General features: G+C 34.0%; 1 protein-coding gene across 13 annotated transcripts in view; it reads right to left on the minus strand.

Annotated features, from left to right (window-relative positions):
- LOC106875929 (protein FAM13A) overlaps positions 1-17,605 on the minus strand; it is a 288,030-nt gene that overhangs the window by 113,900 nt on the left and 156,525 nt on the right. For all 13 annotated transcript variants that reach the window (XM_089346973.1, XM_052978233.2, XM_089346968.1 and 10 more), the window contains 2 exons: positions 14,740-14,863; positions 7,052-7,138 (listed from right to left, as the gene is read on the minus strand). In XM_089346973.1, the coding sequence (XP_089203099.1) occupies positions 7,052-7,138; positions 14,740-14,863 (211 nt within the window). The remainder of the gene's footprint in view (positions 1-7,051; positions 7,139-14,739; positions 14,864-17,605) is intronic.

Here is a 17,605-nt window from a genome sequence, read left to right on the forward strand (position 1 = left end):
TTATTTATTTAGGTGTTGTTCTGAGGGGTTCAAGCTTAGCCGAAACTGCACTGTTCTCACACACACTAAAGCCATATTGGTTACAAAAACAAAAAACAATACAAATTTTTTTCTTTTTCTTTCCCTTTTACAGATTCAAGCTTGTTAAGTTGTAATGAAAACAAGTTTGTTCTGGATGTAGCAAGATCTAGAGTATGTTGTTAGTCAATAGGGGAGTAACAGTGACCCTGACCTTTGCAGACTCTCCCACATTGATAAGACTGATGTTCAGCATCAAAATATGTAATACTATACAGGAGGGTGCAGTAGTTCGCAGTTATAAACACCAACATTTTTACACTATTTTCTTTATAACAGCAGGGATGGACATGCATGAAGATGATTCTAGGTCTTTTCATTATAATTCTTTAAAGTCAATCATGACAACGTTGTTCTTTTTGAGTGAAGTGGCATGGTCTAGTGGCTAGGGTATTACACTCATGATCACAAGATTGTAGTTTCAATTCCCAGACAAGCAGTGCATTGTGTCGAAATTGCTCCAGTCCAATCACCTACAAATGAATAACCCTGTGACAAACAAGTACCTCATTCAGGGGAAATATTGTTATCTCAGTCACTTATACATCACGGAAACCAAATAACTGGCATAATGATTTCTAGGACTTAAAAGACAATAATACCCAAGGGTTGATGATAATTTTTTTTCTGTCTCTATCAAATTAGCAATTAACATTTAAATGCTCTTCCCTTAAATTATAAGTAGCCATTTTTAAAACATAACTACATCACCAGTTATCAGTCAAAAGTAATACCAGATTTTTAGTTTAATATTCAGATTTACATTGCTTCTTTTCCTTCTTTGTTTTTATGTCCATTTGTCCATGATAACATGGATTAGATAAATATATTATAAAAGGCATATTTTACAGATACCTTTCCTGTTATTAGTTCTCACCTGTTTTGCAAGTATCCCACACATTTTTGAAAGCACAAAGCCAATGGGAAATGATAGCAATGCCACAGCCCATACCTGAGCATTTTCAGAGACACACAATGTAAACACTCACACACACACCCATGCATACATGTGCACACAGATGGACAATGGGATTCTTACAGATTCTTTCTATCAAATCCACTCACAAGGCTTTTGCTAGCCTAGGACTATAGTAGAGGACATTTGCCCAAGGTTCCACACAGTGGACCTGAACCTGAAACTATGTGGTTGGAAATTCCTTAACCATAAAATCATGCCTGAAGTTATTTACATATTTAGAAAATGACATAATCATTTCATCCTTCTACTTAAACCATTTAGATGTTTTCTGCCTCCATTACCCTATCATATTACCAAATATTATTACACAACTACCACTAAACAACATACCATTTCAGTAAAAAAAGAAACACTGGAGAAACCCCTCCCCACAAAACCATTGGCTAAATGTCATTCAGCCATTATCCAATTTTACTAACAAGGCTAATATTTCATATTAGTTGCACAGGTTTGAACTTGTTAACATCTACAGATCCACACTCAACATTCCTACGTTTTTGCAATGTGTGTACATTACATTTTTTACAAAACGAAAACTTGGTTTATAAATCATACTTGTAATCGTGGGAGTGATAAGGAGTTAGTAGCAATGATAGCAATGAAGAAATGAAAATCCCAAGAACTTCAGTAATAGTTTCTTATACAGACATGAAGATTTTATGGAAGAAGAAAAACAGGAAACTGTGACATTCATGGTTTCTCAAAGAGCATTAAATAATATACATGTTGTAAAGTGACTCTAATTAGGAATTAAGACTGCATTTTGGAATCCACCAATAGAAATCTAATGCTTATTATTTAGTAAATCTTTTCAAAAGAAAGATTTTTTTCTCTTTTGCTCCTTGTGCAATTTTTGTTTTGATATCCTTTTCCATTATTGCAATGCTCTAGCATTGTGTTTAAGATGTTTGGCAGTGTATTTAAGACATCTGCTATTCAACCATGGGATTTGGGTCCAGTCCATCTTCTTGACACCTTGGGTCTTCTATTATAGCCCCCCAAGCCAACCAAATCTTTGGGAGTGGGTTTGGTAGAAAGAAACTGAAAATCTACCACGTGTGCATGTGTGTGCATGCATAGGTGTGTCTCTCTCCTTGTCTTGACATTGCATGATAGTTGCAAATGAGTGCAACTGTCATACAATCAATGACATTCATTTCCAATATTCTGTAAAAACACATCAGACCAAGGGGGAAATATTACCTTATTTGGAAATAGGTTAGGGTTGGCATTGAGAAGGGCAAACGGCTGTAGGAAATCTGCCTCAATAAACTGCATCCAACCCAAGCAAGCATGAAAACATGGACATATGATGATGAGATATTAAGCTCAATTATTAGAATAAACTTTATTACAGTTAATGTTTCAAATTTTGGCACAAGGCGAGCAATTTTAGGAAGAGGCAGGACTAGTCGATTACATTGACCCCATTGCTTGACTGTATTTTATATTACTGATCCAGGAGAAATGAAGGGTAAATTTGCCTTTGTGGCAGAATTTGAACTTAGAACATAGAGTTGAATGAAATGCTGCTCAGCATTTTGTCTGACACTCTAATGACCCTAACTTAGACTTTATTATAACAAGGAAAGCTTGAACAAAAAAATGAGAGAGAGAGCCTAAAGTCAAGCCTCCCAATTCAAAACCCTTAATCTAGTTCACCAATTTTGTTTTCGTTTTTGTTTGTGTGTATGAAATCATTTATATGAACCTATGATTTATGAAGATATATTTATTTGCAATTTATACTCCTGAATGATTAAACAACTGATTTTGGGAGGCCATATGAAGTTATATGAATGTCAAATATTAACCATAAATCAAAGTTCAAAAACATGATTCAAAACAATCAGAAATTTGTTTGTAAACAATATTTATGTTACTAAGCAAGAACACAACGAAAGCTCTTGAAAGCTCTCAAGTCAATAAAATAGTTACCAACAAAAGACTGATGTCAAGACAATGAACCATACTACCTCTGTTTGTGCAAGTCAAAAATGAAATCAATATGAATTTATATTACTAGGTCTTCTCAAAGTTTTCTAAGATGAGTGGATATAGAACCAGCAAGTTTTATATCAACTCTTCCAAACTATACATCATGCATGACCCACATGTTTTCTTCTCCCAGCTGTGACACACCTTTAAAACCCAGCACCAAACAGTTAAAACAACCCCTGCTCCATCTTCACTGGTAATTTTGCAGAATGTCTTTTGCAGCCCTCACTGTCTGCAGCAATCCACTTAGAGAACTTTACATCTAAATACCAACCACATCAATCTCCCTAGTCTTATAAAAGCCCACAAAGATATTATATATATCAGGTTTTGGGGATAATTTTAAAAAATGCAAGGAGTGTTGACTTTATATTTCAAGCATACAAGTTCATCTCTAAAGACCAAGCCTTAGTCATACTGCAAATATTTCCCACAACACAAATACCAAGACTACAGAAACTAGATAAGATCATCCTGTAATATTAAAAAAAAACAGTCCTACTAAGACATCATCCAATAAACCTAATACACTTCATGCAAAATACTTGGAACTATCACATTGCACCTTTGCATCAACCAATACATATTTAGCCTTTCCACACAAAATTTCTTTACAAGTACAGGGTCAAACACCATCTAAACTTTTGGTGTCAGTATTCTCTATAACATGGTCAAAGCTAGAAAAAATATTTCAGCCTTGATCAAGAGTTGACCTACAACAATCAAACAGGACTCACACTGGAGCACTTGTCACATATCTGGGCCAGTGCTGCTACTGTTAAATATATAAACATCCCAGATTATTTTCAAAAAGAGGTCCAATTGGCCATTTAACAAAGACTTGTCCACTAATAGGCTGCATCTATTGGCATACACAAAAACTCTTCTCTGCATCTTCTACAATGGGGGATGCTTTTCCTCCCTGAAGTTATGTACCACTTCCCACTGGCCCACAAATATACTTATCTATCTTATCCCTGCTGTGTCTCCCCACCCCTGCAAACTAACACTAAACACTTTACCTAGTCATTACTTCCCAGAGCTGCAACACTGCAGAATTCCCTTCTCCTTACATTTAATCAACAAGCATCAACCCAAACAACAGAAGTTCAATCCAAACATCAATCTTATTGGTTTAATCAATGTGGGGAGGGGGTGGGATATAATTGAGCCACCTAGATCGATAATTTCTTAAATAGAGGCTCCACAAGAATTTATATGACACCTACTTCCTTCTTTATATAAGAACTCAATAACAAAAACAATGTTTTGGAAAGGAGCAAGATGAAAATGATTCACTGGATGTGGAATGTTAATCTGCATGAATGATGAGGCACAGATGATTTGAGAGAAAAACTGGGCACAAGAAGAATCAGATACAGTGTGCATGAAAGATGACTGAGCTGATACAGACATATAATGCATATGGACGATGGTTGATGGGTTGTTGTTGTTGGCACTCCATCGCTTACAACACCAAGGGTTCCAATTGATCCAATCAACGGAACAGCCTGCTCGTGAAATTAACATGCAAGTGGCTGAGCACTCCACAGACACGTGTACCCTTAACGTAGTTCTTGGGGATATTCAGCGTGACACAGTGTGACAAGGCTGGCCCTTTGAAATACAGATACAACAGAAACAGGAAGAAAGAGTGAGAGAAAGTTGTGGTGAAAGAGTACAGCAAGGTTCAACACCATCCACTGCCGGAGCCTTGTGGAGTTTTAGGTGTTTTCGCTCAATAAACACTCACAATGCCCGATCTCGAAACCGCGATCCTATGAACGCGAGTCCGCTGCCCTAACCACTGGGCCATTGCGCCTCCACGGTTGATGGGTAAAGAACAGCTAACAGACTCTTGTGGAAGGAACCAATGGAATAATAAGATTAAAAAAACATGGACAGAAGTAGTGAAGACTGATATCAGGCTGTTGAACCTCATAAAGGAGAAGATAAAGGAATGCAACAGAGTGAACAGATGCTGTGTTGGAAAGGACACATCCAAACTCATTCAAGCAGGGAAAAACAAACATAAAAATGATAACATATGGGAGTTAAGTATTTTAACGTTTAAACATCTCATACCTTAATTTATGACAAATGGTCGTCACCTTTGCTAATTTTTTCAAGTTTGACATCTGCAAGCTGATATTTAATCCAGTTCCACATGTAAGTGCTTAAAGGACTACAGAGCAGGGTGACAGGACTAAGCACTGAATCAATTGTCTTAACACTACCAGGTTTCAATTTGATGCAGCCAAATTAAAAATTTAGCTATTTAACTAGAAGAAACAAGCAGCTGAATGGGCAAAGATTTTTATAAGGGAGAGCGAGAGAGAGAGAGAGAGAGAGAGAGAGAGAGAGAGAGAGAAAGAGAGAGAAAGAGAAAGAGAGAGAGAGAGAGAGAGAAAGAGAGAGAGAGAGAGAGAAAGAGAGAGAGAGAGAGTGTGTGTGTGTGTGTGTGTGTGTGTGTGTGTGTGTGTGTGTGTGTGTGTGTGTGTGTGTGTGTGTGTGTGTGTGTGTGTGTGTTTATTTATTGTGTATAAATTGTGGGTGTATGTATTTACTATGATAAGGTTTTGATTTATCAAATTAATTTATTGTTTTTATTTTGTATTTCTTGTAATCTGGGTCAACATAAGATAAAAACAAACAAAACTCCAAGGTCATTTGCTTTTTTTTCCCTGACATTGTAAATATTCCTATCAGAATTTTGGGAGATAAGAAGTCGTTCCTAAATGAGATATATGAAATTTCTCAATGTCAAAATGACAAAGAAATTCAATTCACTAAAGAGGGTGTATGCATAAGTGAAATATATGTGTTGGCTATGATGTTTCATGCAAGCTGTAGTATACATGTTTTAAATGGTATAGGATTTATGGAGAGTACAGAAATGGTGTATATTAATGTATGATGACATGTGCATGGAGAGAAGATATATTGATATGTGGTGACATGTATGGAGATGGTATATACTGATATGTGATGTGATGATATGTATCAATATGTGATGCACATCAACAGTCAACATGTGATGAAATGGATATGTGATGATGTGTATGGGGAGAATATGTATCGATGTGTAATAATGTATAGGGAGAGGATATATATTAATATGTGATAAAGCATATGTCAATGTATGAGATAGTGTACATTAACATGTACATGGTGTATATATCGATATGTGATGATGAATATGGAAACGTATATACTAATGTTTGATTAAGTATACAGAAATTTTTGAAGGGTTTATTGCTATTTTATGATGTGCAATAATGTTTGTCTGGTCAATGCGCAGGAATTTAACTTAAAACTGATCTTCCCAAAACTAGAATAACTCATGATGAAAGTTCCCTGTATTCCAAGATATACTTAAACCTACAGTACTTAAATCCATAGTTTTACAAACAGTTCAATTAATGATGGACATCTTCTGTATTCCATGATATACCTAGACCTACAGTACTGATATCCATTGTTTTATAAGCATTTCAACTAAATATTGTTATACAATTCACTACTTTTTTTTTGTTAAATATGTCATTGTATTTGAATATTAGTTAAAGCAGTGTCAAACATAATGCATGGAATTCAGGATAAGCATAATAATAATAGTGTTCTTTGCTTCAGATCAAGAATGTTATGTAAACACAATTTTATCTAATCAAACAATTATTTTGACGTAATTGTTTGATTAAATAATATCTAATTTACAAAAAGGAAAAAATGTTCTATTCATGCTGACACCAAAAATTTCTAAAACAGGCTGAAATGAACATCATTTTAATGTCCACTTTTCCATGGATCAGATGGAATTTATTGAGGCAGGTTATGCATCTGATCTGTGGAAGCATGGACAAGTGGTTGTTAAGACAATGATATTTCTATTTCAGCTGTTTTAGAAATTTTCAGTGTTAGCATGAATGGAATTTTTATTTTATTAGATACGGCTAATGAAATATTAAAAAAAAAAAGCAGATGCTATAATGTTACCTTTCTTGGCAAGGTGACAGACTTTCGATCTTCTTTTTGAGACATTGGGCGAGCGGTGGAGCCGGTATTTTTGGTTCTGTTGTTGCACTAAAATTTTAAAAAAGAAAGGAAAGAAAATTAACAATACAATTTCAGAAGGAAATGGTTGCTGAGAAATTGAAAATGTTCCTATTAAATCAAACAACTAAGATAGTGTTCTATCCTTAGACAAGACACATTACTCTACATTCCTCAAACAATCTATCTGATTTACAATTCAGGAAAGCACACCTGTAAATTCCCATATGCTTACACTTCTTGAAAATATCAGCTGTAAAGTTAGATAAGTGATTTAAGGGCCAAGAGTTTTGTGCATTTCATGATTGTGTGGTTGAGAAGTTTGCTTCCCAACCATGTGGTACTGGGTTCGATCACACTGCATGGCTCCTTGGGAAGGTGTTTTCTATTATAGCCCCAGGCCATCCAAAGCCTTGTGAATGGATTTGGCAGATGAAAATTGGAAGATGCATGCATGTGTGTCTGTGTACTCAAGCCTAAACATCATATGATAGTTGTAAATAGGCATCACTGTCACGTAAACAATGCTGTTCATTTCCAATCTTCAGTGGGAAACATGTCTAGTCATGAGGAAATATTACCTTACTTAGAAACAGGTGAGTGCTGGCAACCTATGCAAGCATGGAAATGTAGGCATGAAATGATGATCAAGACAACAATGATTAAAACCTTTAAAGTCATTTCCTTTGTAAGAAAGAGATGAAATAAGTATTAAACAAGAAAGAGAAAGAAGTACTAGGAGTACAAGTCATATGTGCCCTTTCAAATAAATAAGCAATAATATTTCAGGTTTCTTCTTCAAACCAAATAAAGCACAAACCAAATAAAGCACAAACCAAATAAAAATCCAATCTTAGTACTACTGTCATTGTGTTGTAATAACTGTTTTGTATAAATAATTTTTGCCTCAGTTTAACTGGCAGATAAACAGGCTCCACTCCTACATCACAGTTGAGTGGCTAGCAACAGAAAGGTGTTGCAAAAGCAATTACGCAAACAAAAGTGCAAACATATAAAATCATCCTGGTAACAATAAAATAGCTGTGAAGCAGTTTTTAGAAAAGAGGGAGAAAGGGGGTAAAAAGAAAATTTCAAATTTCACCTACCCCTTGATTCCTTCATTTGCACCTGTACAGTTTATGATTATTAACCAGACATTAATAGCTAAAAATTGTACAGGTGCAAATTTTGGAATCAATGGTCTAAATCCACAAGAATAGACAGTGACTAGGAGAACAAAACTTTATTCTTTTATTCAACGAAAAAAAAAAATCACATTCAAAAAGATATTACATAGAAAATTATGAATGATATAATTTATATGGTATATATTTAACATTTGAGGATATGACTATAAAACATTTTATAATGCAAGCATGCAGCAAAACAGGTATGAAAATAATACATTTCCAGGGGTGATACAGAGTAGACTGTCAAATTTTGATATAATAAACATCTCTATCCACTCTACCTAACATATTGGGTTCTATATTAGATAATGTTTGCAATATGTAAAATACATTTCAATATACAACTCTTACATTACAAGATTATACACACACATACATAATATATACTAGCAAACACACCCGTCCTTTGGATGGCTTAATTTGCTTTGGTGGTATTTTTCCACCAAATAATAATTGAACTACCAAGATCGTTTATGAGTAGCATGGCAATCTATGTTTCTGATTAACCTAGGAATGGAAAAATCAAATTGAAGGCTAGTTATTGTGGATGTCATCGCACTTTAATGATCGTAGAACATACAAGGTTGCAAACGATGCAAAGTTGAGCTACTGAAGTGTTTTGGGGAGTAGATTACAGATAATGACTACAAAATATAGTTGTTTTACATGAAAGCAAAATTTCTTGTCAGAAACAGCCTCATAAATGGTGTAAGGAAATTGAAAAAAGACATTGAAACTCCCCCTCAGTAAGTTTATTTTATTCAACAGCAAAGAGAGCTATTTTTTCAGAGAGATAAGCTAACAAAAGCCCCTTTACTCCGTCTTCCCACATAGCCTGTGTATAAACTAACAGCGAATACCACATGAAGTTAAATTGGTATAGAGCTTTTTAAAAGATAAGTATAGCTTTTGCTAGTGGAAGCAAAAACTTTTATTTAAAGGTGGATTCTTTGGGATGAATCATATGTGATTGTTTAAAAAAAGGTTAGAACAACAATGCTAAAATGTATTTGAAACGGTGGACAACAGTCAAAACATCATAATGGACAGGTAAATAAGCATCCTTAAAGTGAAACAATGCATTGATAGGTAAACAAAGGTATCAACAAATGGAAGAGAGGGAAGAGAACATCACCTTTCAAGTAACTCAGAATAGGTATAGGTAAGTTTGCCAAAGTTTAATGCAGTTTAAATATGGAGAGTGTTTGGTATAGGATATTCATCACATAGTGTTTCTAGTCAATTTAATAACTGTTGCAGGTGGACAGTTGAAATAAATAAATAGACAAAATCCTTTCACTTTTACAAAAAGATTACAAAAGTATGGAAGACCCTACATAAAAAAAACTATATCCATTTACATCCATTTACGTGAGAGCTCTGGGTAAATTAATATAGTGCATGACCATCCTTGGGACATAAGTAATGTGTGTGTAAAGTTTGGTGAAAATTGGTTGAGAATTGTGGAAATGTATGCGTTAGTCATTATACACACACATACAGGGATTTATATATTCTAGATTACTTGAAAAAAGACAGAAAGAATTTTGCTTTGTTCTTAATACTTCATATGCACTTTTATCCCCATTCTACCCCACTTCCAACAAACAGCTTTCAAGATTTGACAAATTCAGAATGAGGGTAACTAACATTTTAAGAATTTCTCACATTAAGGTCATTTCTACAGATTTTCTATTGGAATTATAGCCAGCACTGATTTCCGTTACAACGTTTCAAATCTGAGATGTCAGATGTAAACAAACAATGAGATCAAAGATAAAATATAGGTAATGGGCGTAGATGCCATATTTCAAGAGTTTTTGCTCCTTTACCAGCAACCACTTAATCCATTAATTATCTACAAACTCATTGCTTAAATAGCCACTACATATAGCAGTGTAACATTATTGGATATACCAATTTACATATTAAACACATTCCTAGAAGCTTGTACATAAAAATTGGTGACTTGTACATACACAGTATTTTGTTATGCGACCATACTATGCAACAAAGTATATTAAACATTTTTATAAATCAATACTGTGTACTACTGTGTTAATAGTGCACTTAAATCGCATGTTAAGGTCATCCCTACAGATTGTCTATAGGAATTATAGCCAGCACTGATTCTGTTATGATGTTTTGTATCCAAGATGTCAGATGTAAACAAACAAGGAGATCGAAAATGGAAAAAATGGTTAAAGGGCATACATGCCATATTGCAGAAGGTTTTGAGTTTGTGGATGATTAATAGGTTAGATGGGGCTGATGAAGAAGCAAAAACTCCCAAAATATGGCATATACATCAATTACCCATTTTTTCATCTTCACTCTCATTGTTTGTTTACATCTGATGTCTCGGATATGAAACATCATAACAAAATCAATACTGGCTATAATTTCTCTAGAAACTTTGTAGAGATGGCCATAACACGTGATTTAAGTGCACTGCTAACACAATAGTAAATGGTATTGACTTATAAAAATGTTTAATATACTTTGTAGCATAGTATGGTTGCATAACGAAATACCATGTACCTACAAGTCAATAATAATTTTAAGAACTGCTATACTTTCTAACATATGCACAAAAGAAAAAAAACAGAAACTAATTATTCTAACTATGTTTCAAATAGAGAAATTGACCCAAGTGAAGTAACAGGATTTACCAATAATCTAGCACATTAACCATAAAGTCATTACAAAGCTATAGACAATGTTTCTTCCAGAGATATGATATGTATCAAATATTGGATAAATTTTATACACATTGAAAGTTTCTTAACTTGGCCCACATCAACCTTAACTGAACAGACCTACGTGAAGAGTGTTCTAGCCAAGAACAACTAATCCTTTATTTCAGTCATTGCATATTCAAGACTACATTAACTAATATGTTCTGCTCTTTCTAAGGTGGCAGTGTGTAATTTAAGAGGAAATTTGGCTGCTATTTCCTGGAGGTTGACTAACTATGTAGAGGCTACCATTGCTCACATCTGCAGAGAACAGTGACAATTGAAATATCATTTGAAAAATGCTACTATTTTATAGTTCTTAATTATTTAGCTGCTGTTTATATTGCAGCAACAATGCCTACTGTTGTAGTTTAATGGAGTTTGTTGGAGGTGGGGGTAGGAATGGAAGTTTCAGATTATAATAAATTTTATTCACTAAAATCGTCACAGTGTTGGGACAGCAGCAATATTTTTGTAAACTGAGAATAGATTAAGGGTGGATACATGAAAAGCAAAAATACCATGACAGACTGTTGCTATTAATACAAGTATTTGTGAAAATAGAGGCAGAATAACAATGACGACAACCAGTACAATTTTGAGTTATTTGCCAACCATAATTACCATTATAATTGCAAGAGCTCCAATAACAGACGTAAAATATACAGAAATATTAACTAGATAATAACTAGAATAATATAAAAAACGGAATAAAATGATGTCTCCAAAATATCCTACCTTTGTAAGACAAGTTAATACTCACCAAAACTTGAAATTATTGAAATCCTTACCAAGTTAACAAATGTTAATACAAGCTAAATATGAAACAGCTATAAATAAATAATATAGAAACTCCAGAGTGAATGACCAAATGACCTTTCACTGTAGATCATTTTAACAGACTGACAATGAAATTAGCATTTCTCTATAACTAAGGAAAAAGATTATTTCTTCAAATAACAGAACATTATATTTCCTATAAACACTTCTACTCCCATCTCCAACCATCTGTGACTCTCCCCTCAAATTCTTCTAACAGTCTACCTCTCCTGATCTACTGTCCATATCATGCTCTCTTGGTCCTTGAAGATTTGCTCTGCCACTCCATCACTACCATCATATCTTCTACAAAGCTACTACTACCCACTCTAATATAATGTGGAATAGCAATGTATCTTCAGTAGAGCAAGATACATGGGCATATCCCATTTTACTTTACCCTCACAACACATGGCTTAACTCTTTACCATTTAAACCAGTCATATCCAGCCCAAATATGCCTCCAGTTTTAAGTTCGAACTGGCCATGTCTAGCCTCTCACACCTACCCTACAATGTCATCCTAAAAATAGACAATAACATCATCAAAATTTCAAAGTTGTAAGACAATACATGGCTAATTCGAAATAATATAAATGAATCAACTTTACATTTGGCAGAGGAATGTGAACACTAAAGGGTTAAAGCCAACTCTTCTCACCTCACAAATATTCCTCCACACACACACAGTTAGTTGAAGAAACATTTCCTTTTTCTCTTTTTTTCCCATCTTGCAAGTTATCAACCCCAGTAGAGCTGGTTGCATGGAAAAAAAAAGCCCCCAGTACAGACTGTGAAGTGGTTAGCATTAGGAAGAACATCCAGCAATAGAAACCATGCCAAAGCTGACACTGAAGCTCAGCACAGCTCTGTGGCTAGCTGGATTCTGTCAAACTGTCCAACCCATGCCAGCATGGAAAATGGACATTAAATGATGATGAAACTCATGTTTTTTGTTTTTATCCCCCCCCCCCCCAATCAATCTATAATGATATAACAAATTCCAAAATATATTTTATTCATTTACTGGTTCCACCCAGTTGGCTATGTCCTACAGATTCATCAGTTGAAATATGTGGGATGTTTAATTAGTAAGGGACACTAATCAAGATCATTAAGCAATGAATAAACAACTAGGGTATTTTTGTTTCTACTGCCCAAACAGTGACAAACTGATAAAATCTGTATCGACAAGAACATGGACAAAACACCTTCATTTGTGCACAGAGATTCAGATGCACAACTCTCTCTCTCTCTCTCTCACTTGACACACACTATCTATTTATACACAATGAATTGCACTAAAATGCAAACTGAGATGTGATCAAATGTTTCCTCTGTTTTTTTTTTGTTTGTTTTTTAAATGTAAAGGAATGAAGATAACTTGCAGAAAGAAATATCAGCTATAAATTTTTGAATAAATATTCCCCATTTCATTAATTATCTAATGACTATCAAATAATTATTTAAGGAAGAACTATTAATAACATTAACGTCTAAAGTGGGGACACGCCCAGAATGAAGAGATATTTAAAGTATTCTTGATATTAGAAGCACACATGCAAACACTGCAGGGTATAATGAAAAGCATATGGCTAAATTTAATTTTAACTGCCAGCTCGGCTTTTAGCAGACAGAAAAATTAATTTAGCTCATAAATAAGGTAGTATAATGTTCAGTAGGCATACAGAATAAAGAAATAAAATTATTTAGATAATAAAACAAAAAAAATCTGTTCTAACATATCCCATTTATATTAGCCCCTCATGATTTTGTTTGTGGTTGAGAAATGAAACTTAATTGTAAAATAAACAGCAAATATTTCAACCAGTTATTAACTATCTCCAAAACATCATCTTACATGGCTAAACTTTATATTCTCTAAATAATGTAAGAAAGTCAGAGGAAAAACAAACATTTAGCAAAATAAATTGATAAAAATTGATAAGGACAATAGATAAAAAAAACTCCCAATTTTGTATGTATGCTATAGTCACACAAGTTCTGATTATTATATAATTTAATAAAAGATATATTATACACAAGTATACAACTGGTTAGAAGAAGTCTGGGGAGGCATGAACCCAGCAAATGACAGAAAGTAACCTATCTAGGAGAGCAGTAAGTAACTCAACATCATCATTATCATCCTTTAACATCCATTTTCCTTGCTGGCATGAGTTGGATGGTTTGAACAGTGCTGGCAAGCAGGAAAGCTGCACCAGGTTCCAGTCTGATTTAGCTTGGTTTCTACAGTGAGCTGAGTGCTTTTAATGTGGCATTGGCATGAGTTGCACTGGCACTTGAGACAGGTTCAAGGGGATTCTTTAGCCCTGCTTGGACAGCTTCTGTAGCGTTGTCCTTGGTTACAAACTTTAATCTGTCCCTCAGTTGAACACCATCACCTAATCTCCTTTAATGAAGTCCTCTCTGTTGCAAATAAGTAGACTAGGTTTACTGTCTGAGAATAACTAATAAGCAGCAGTGTTGGCAGCCCTGAAAATGTTCATGGATGCTACACTTCCTCCTCTAAGTTATTAACAAAATGATTTGTTAAAATTAAAATGCTTCATAAAAGTACCCAATCCTTTCTAATGGGAATACAGCTGAGAGAGAAAAAATAGAATCATTAAAAGAAATTTTGGGTGTTTAATTAACCTGAGAGAGCTTCAATGCAGTCATCAACTTGCTAGAAATAGCAGTCAAATTTTCATCACTTGCTTCAGAGAATTAAAAAAATAAATGAGGACAAAAGTTATAGTAGAGTCTTGGATACCTCTCAGAAGATGGGATGGTCATAAGATGGTTTGCTAAATGGCATGAGCTTGGAGTCAGAAATTTTGAATACCTTCTATATTGACTAAATAAGGAATATGTAAACTTACCTCAGAGCATTTTGATGATGCATGGTTTTCATCAGCGAAGAGATCATGATAATGTATAATGAATTTATAGACAATGTTGTTAGTTGTTGATTGATCTTTGAGACCAGAGAAGTCTGAACCACACCTTAAAAAAAAAATATTAAACATTTATAAATTGAAGGAGAAATTAATAATTCATCATCATCATCATCATCATTTAATGTCCATGTTCCATGCTGGCATGGGTTGGACAGTTTGATAAGATTTGATGGGTTCAAGGCTCACATCATGCTCTAGTGTCTGCTTTAGCATGCTCTAAAGCTAGATGCCCTTCCTAATACCAACCACTAAACAGCATAATTGAAATAATTAATCAATTACTGTAAAGTGCGTAAATTACCCATGTAATTTACGCACTTTTTTTGCAAAAACAAAAATAAACTTTAGGGGGTGCATAAATTACATGAGTAGATCGTTTCCAGAATTTTTTAGAACTCCTTTTTGTTGAAAATGACATACAAATGTAAACATTTGTACCAGAAGTTGACTCTGCACATGTAAAGTCACTGAGTGAATATGACTTAGCGTTCACACTGAAAACTTCATTTACCTTATACGATGTTTGATGTCATTTCACATTCATGTTGAACCATGCAGCAATCTTATGTTTTCTTTATAGAACACTTGTAATGTATGTATTACCAGTTCTTTTAGTATAGTAGATTTTTGTTATTCTTGTTTATGTCTCCTCACAAACATGTATATTCTAACAAGTCGCTTCTTAAAATTCATACCTCTCTTGTTCAATAAACACAGAATTAAACTTGCAAAGCTGTTTATTTTCTCCTTTCGATTTTTAATGCTTATTTTAGCGGCTTACCAAACTATTAGTTTGGTCTCCCGGCTAAAACGGTAATGACAATTTTTTAGGTTTGCTTGACATTTTATAAGTGTGAAAGGGATTAAAATTTCAATACTCTGTACCAAAGGTTCCAACAAGAATAGGCAGAAAATCAGAGCTTGAAACAAGAAGATATTTTCGACCAATCAGAATTCTAGTTACATAATTAGTTTGATTTACATAATCTGTTGGTTGAGTAAAGTGTCATCCAAGCTGATGTTTATTGGTAATTAAACTTATTTTGAAACACTTGTGCATATTTATCAGTTTTGGTTTTGTTGATAAGAATTATCAACAACTTTTCCTGTGATTATGATTTGAGAAGACATACAGAAGTATGCTAAAGATTGGACATAATCTCTTGTGGACAAGAAATGTAAAATAAAGTTTATTATAAACAACACAAACATTTTGTAATTTAATAGCTTTCAATGTGATACCTGTTAAACAGAAGTTATTTTTATTTAATGAAAATTTAATAAAATCTAATCATAAATAAGTAAAATTATGCTAAATACAACTAAATTGAAAACCTTTTTCTCCTGGCCATATCAGCAATTCTGAAAACTTTTAGGTGCAAATTTAACACAAGGAGAAGCTTTTTTTTAACAATTTTTATCCAGAAAATCACCTGCATAAATTACACAGGTGCACAAATTACATGGGTTTTTATGGTAAATCAATTATAATATTCATAAAATATTTCAGTTGTTTTACACTTTGTTTGTTTTATGTCTACTTTTCTATGCAAGCATGGGTCAGATGAATGTATATCATTGCAGTATTGCTTTTTTTTACAACTTTCTGTTGTTAACCTTTACTTGTCTTCCAAGTAAAGGAGTTTTCATTCCTCTCATCTTTGAAAACACAAGCTTGAAGAGACAACAGTCAATTTGTTGACAGGTTAATATCATGAAATATTACCATTTGTAGCTTTGCCATGTGAAGCACACAAAGTAAACATTCACACATGCTCTAAGACATATGTATATACATACATGTATATTTATACAAATATATATATATATATATATATATATATTATATATATATTTGTTCCATGACAACATATCTGGCGCTTTTTGTAGAAGCTTTCACACGCTTCTTAGGACTGACTGACCCATGTTTGACCACTGTTGACACAGAACCCTTCTCCACTTTGGACTTCGGTCTTGTGTGGTAAGAAGCTTGCTTCCCAACCACATGGTTCCAGGTTCAATCCCACTGCATGGCAACTCAAAAAAGTGTGTTCTACTATAGCCTCGGGCCACCAAAGCCTTATGAGTGGATTTGATAGACAGAAACTGAAAGAAGCCCATCATATGTATGTATGTATGTATGTGTGTGTGTGTGTGTGTGTGTGTGAGTGTGTGTGTGTGTGTGTATGTATATATATATATATATATATATATATATATATATCTGTGTCTGTGACATCATGTCTGTGTTTGTTCCCCAGCCCGCTTGACAACTGGTGTTGGTGTATTTACATCCCCGTAACTTAGTGGTTCAGCAAAAGAGACCAATAGAATAAGTACCACACTTAACAAAAAGATAAGTACCGGGTTGATTAATTTGACTAAAAATTCTCCAAGGCAGTGCCTCAGCATGTCCACAGCCTAAAGACTGAAACAAGTAAAAGATGAAAAGAAATATGTGTGTCCAGATACAAATATACGTATATACATGAAAGGCTTCCATTTACAAAATTCACTCACAAGGCACTGGGCTAGACACTTGCCCAAGGTGCTGTGCAGTGGAACTGAACCCAAAACCACATGGTTACAAAGTGAACTTAACCATGCAACTATGCCTATGCCTAAAAGAATAAAATGATATCATATTTTAATGCTTTAGAATATATTTAAATTTTATTATGGCATATATTCCATCTATGGGACCTTAATATATGGTTTAAAAGATTCATTGAAGGTTATTAAAACAGGATGTTGAAACTAAGATGAAAATAATCTTAGAAAATAATTG

This window comes from Octopus bimaculoides, chromosome 2 (assembly GCF_046866305.1).
Source record: "Octopus bimaculoides isolate indiv1 chromosome 2, ASM4686630v1, whole genome shotgun sequence".
NCBI lineage: Eukaryota > Metazoa > Mollusca > Cephalopoda > Octopoda > Octopodidae > Octopus > Octopus bimaculoides.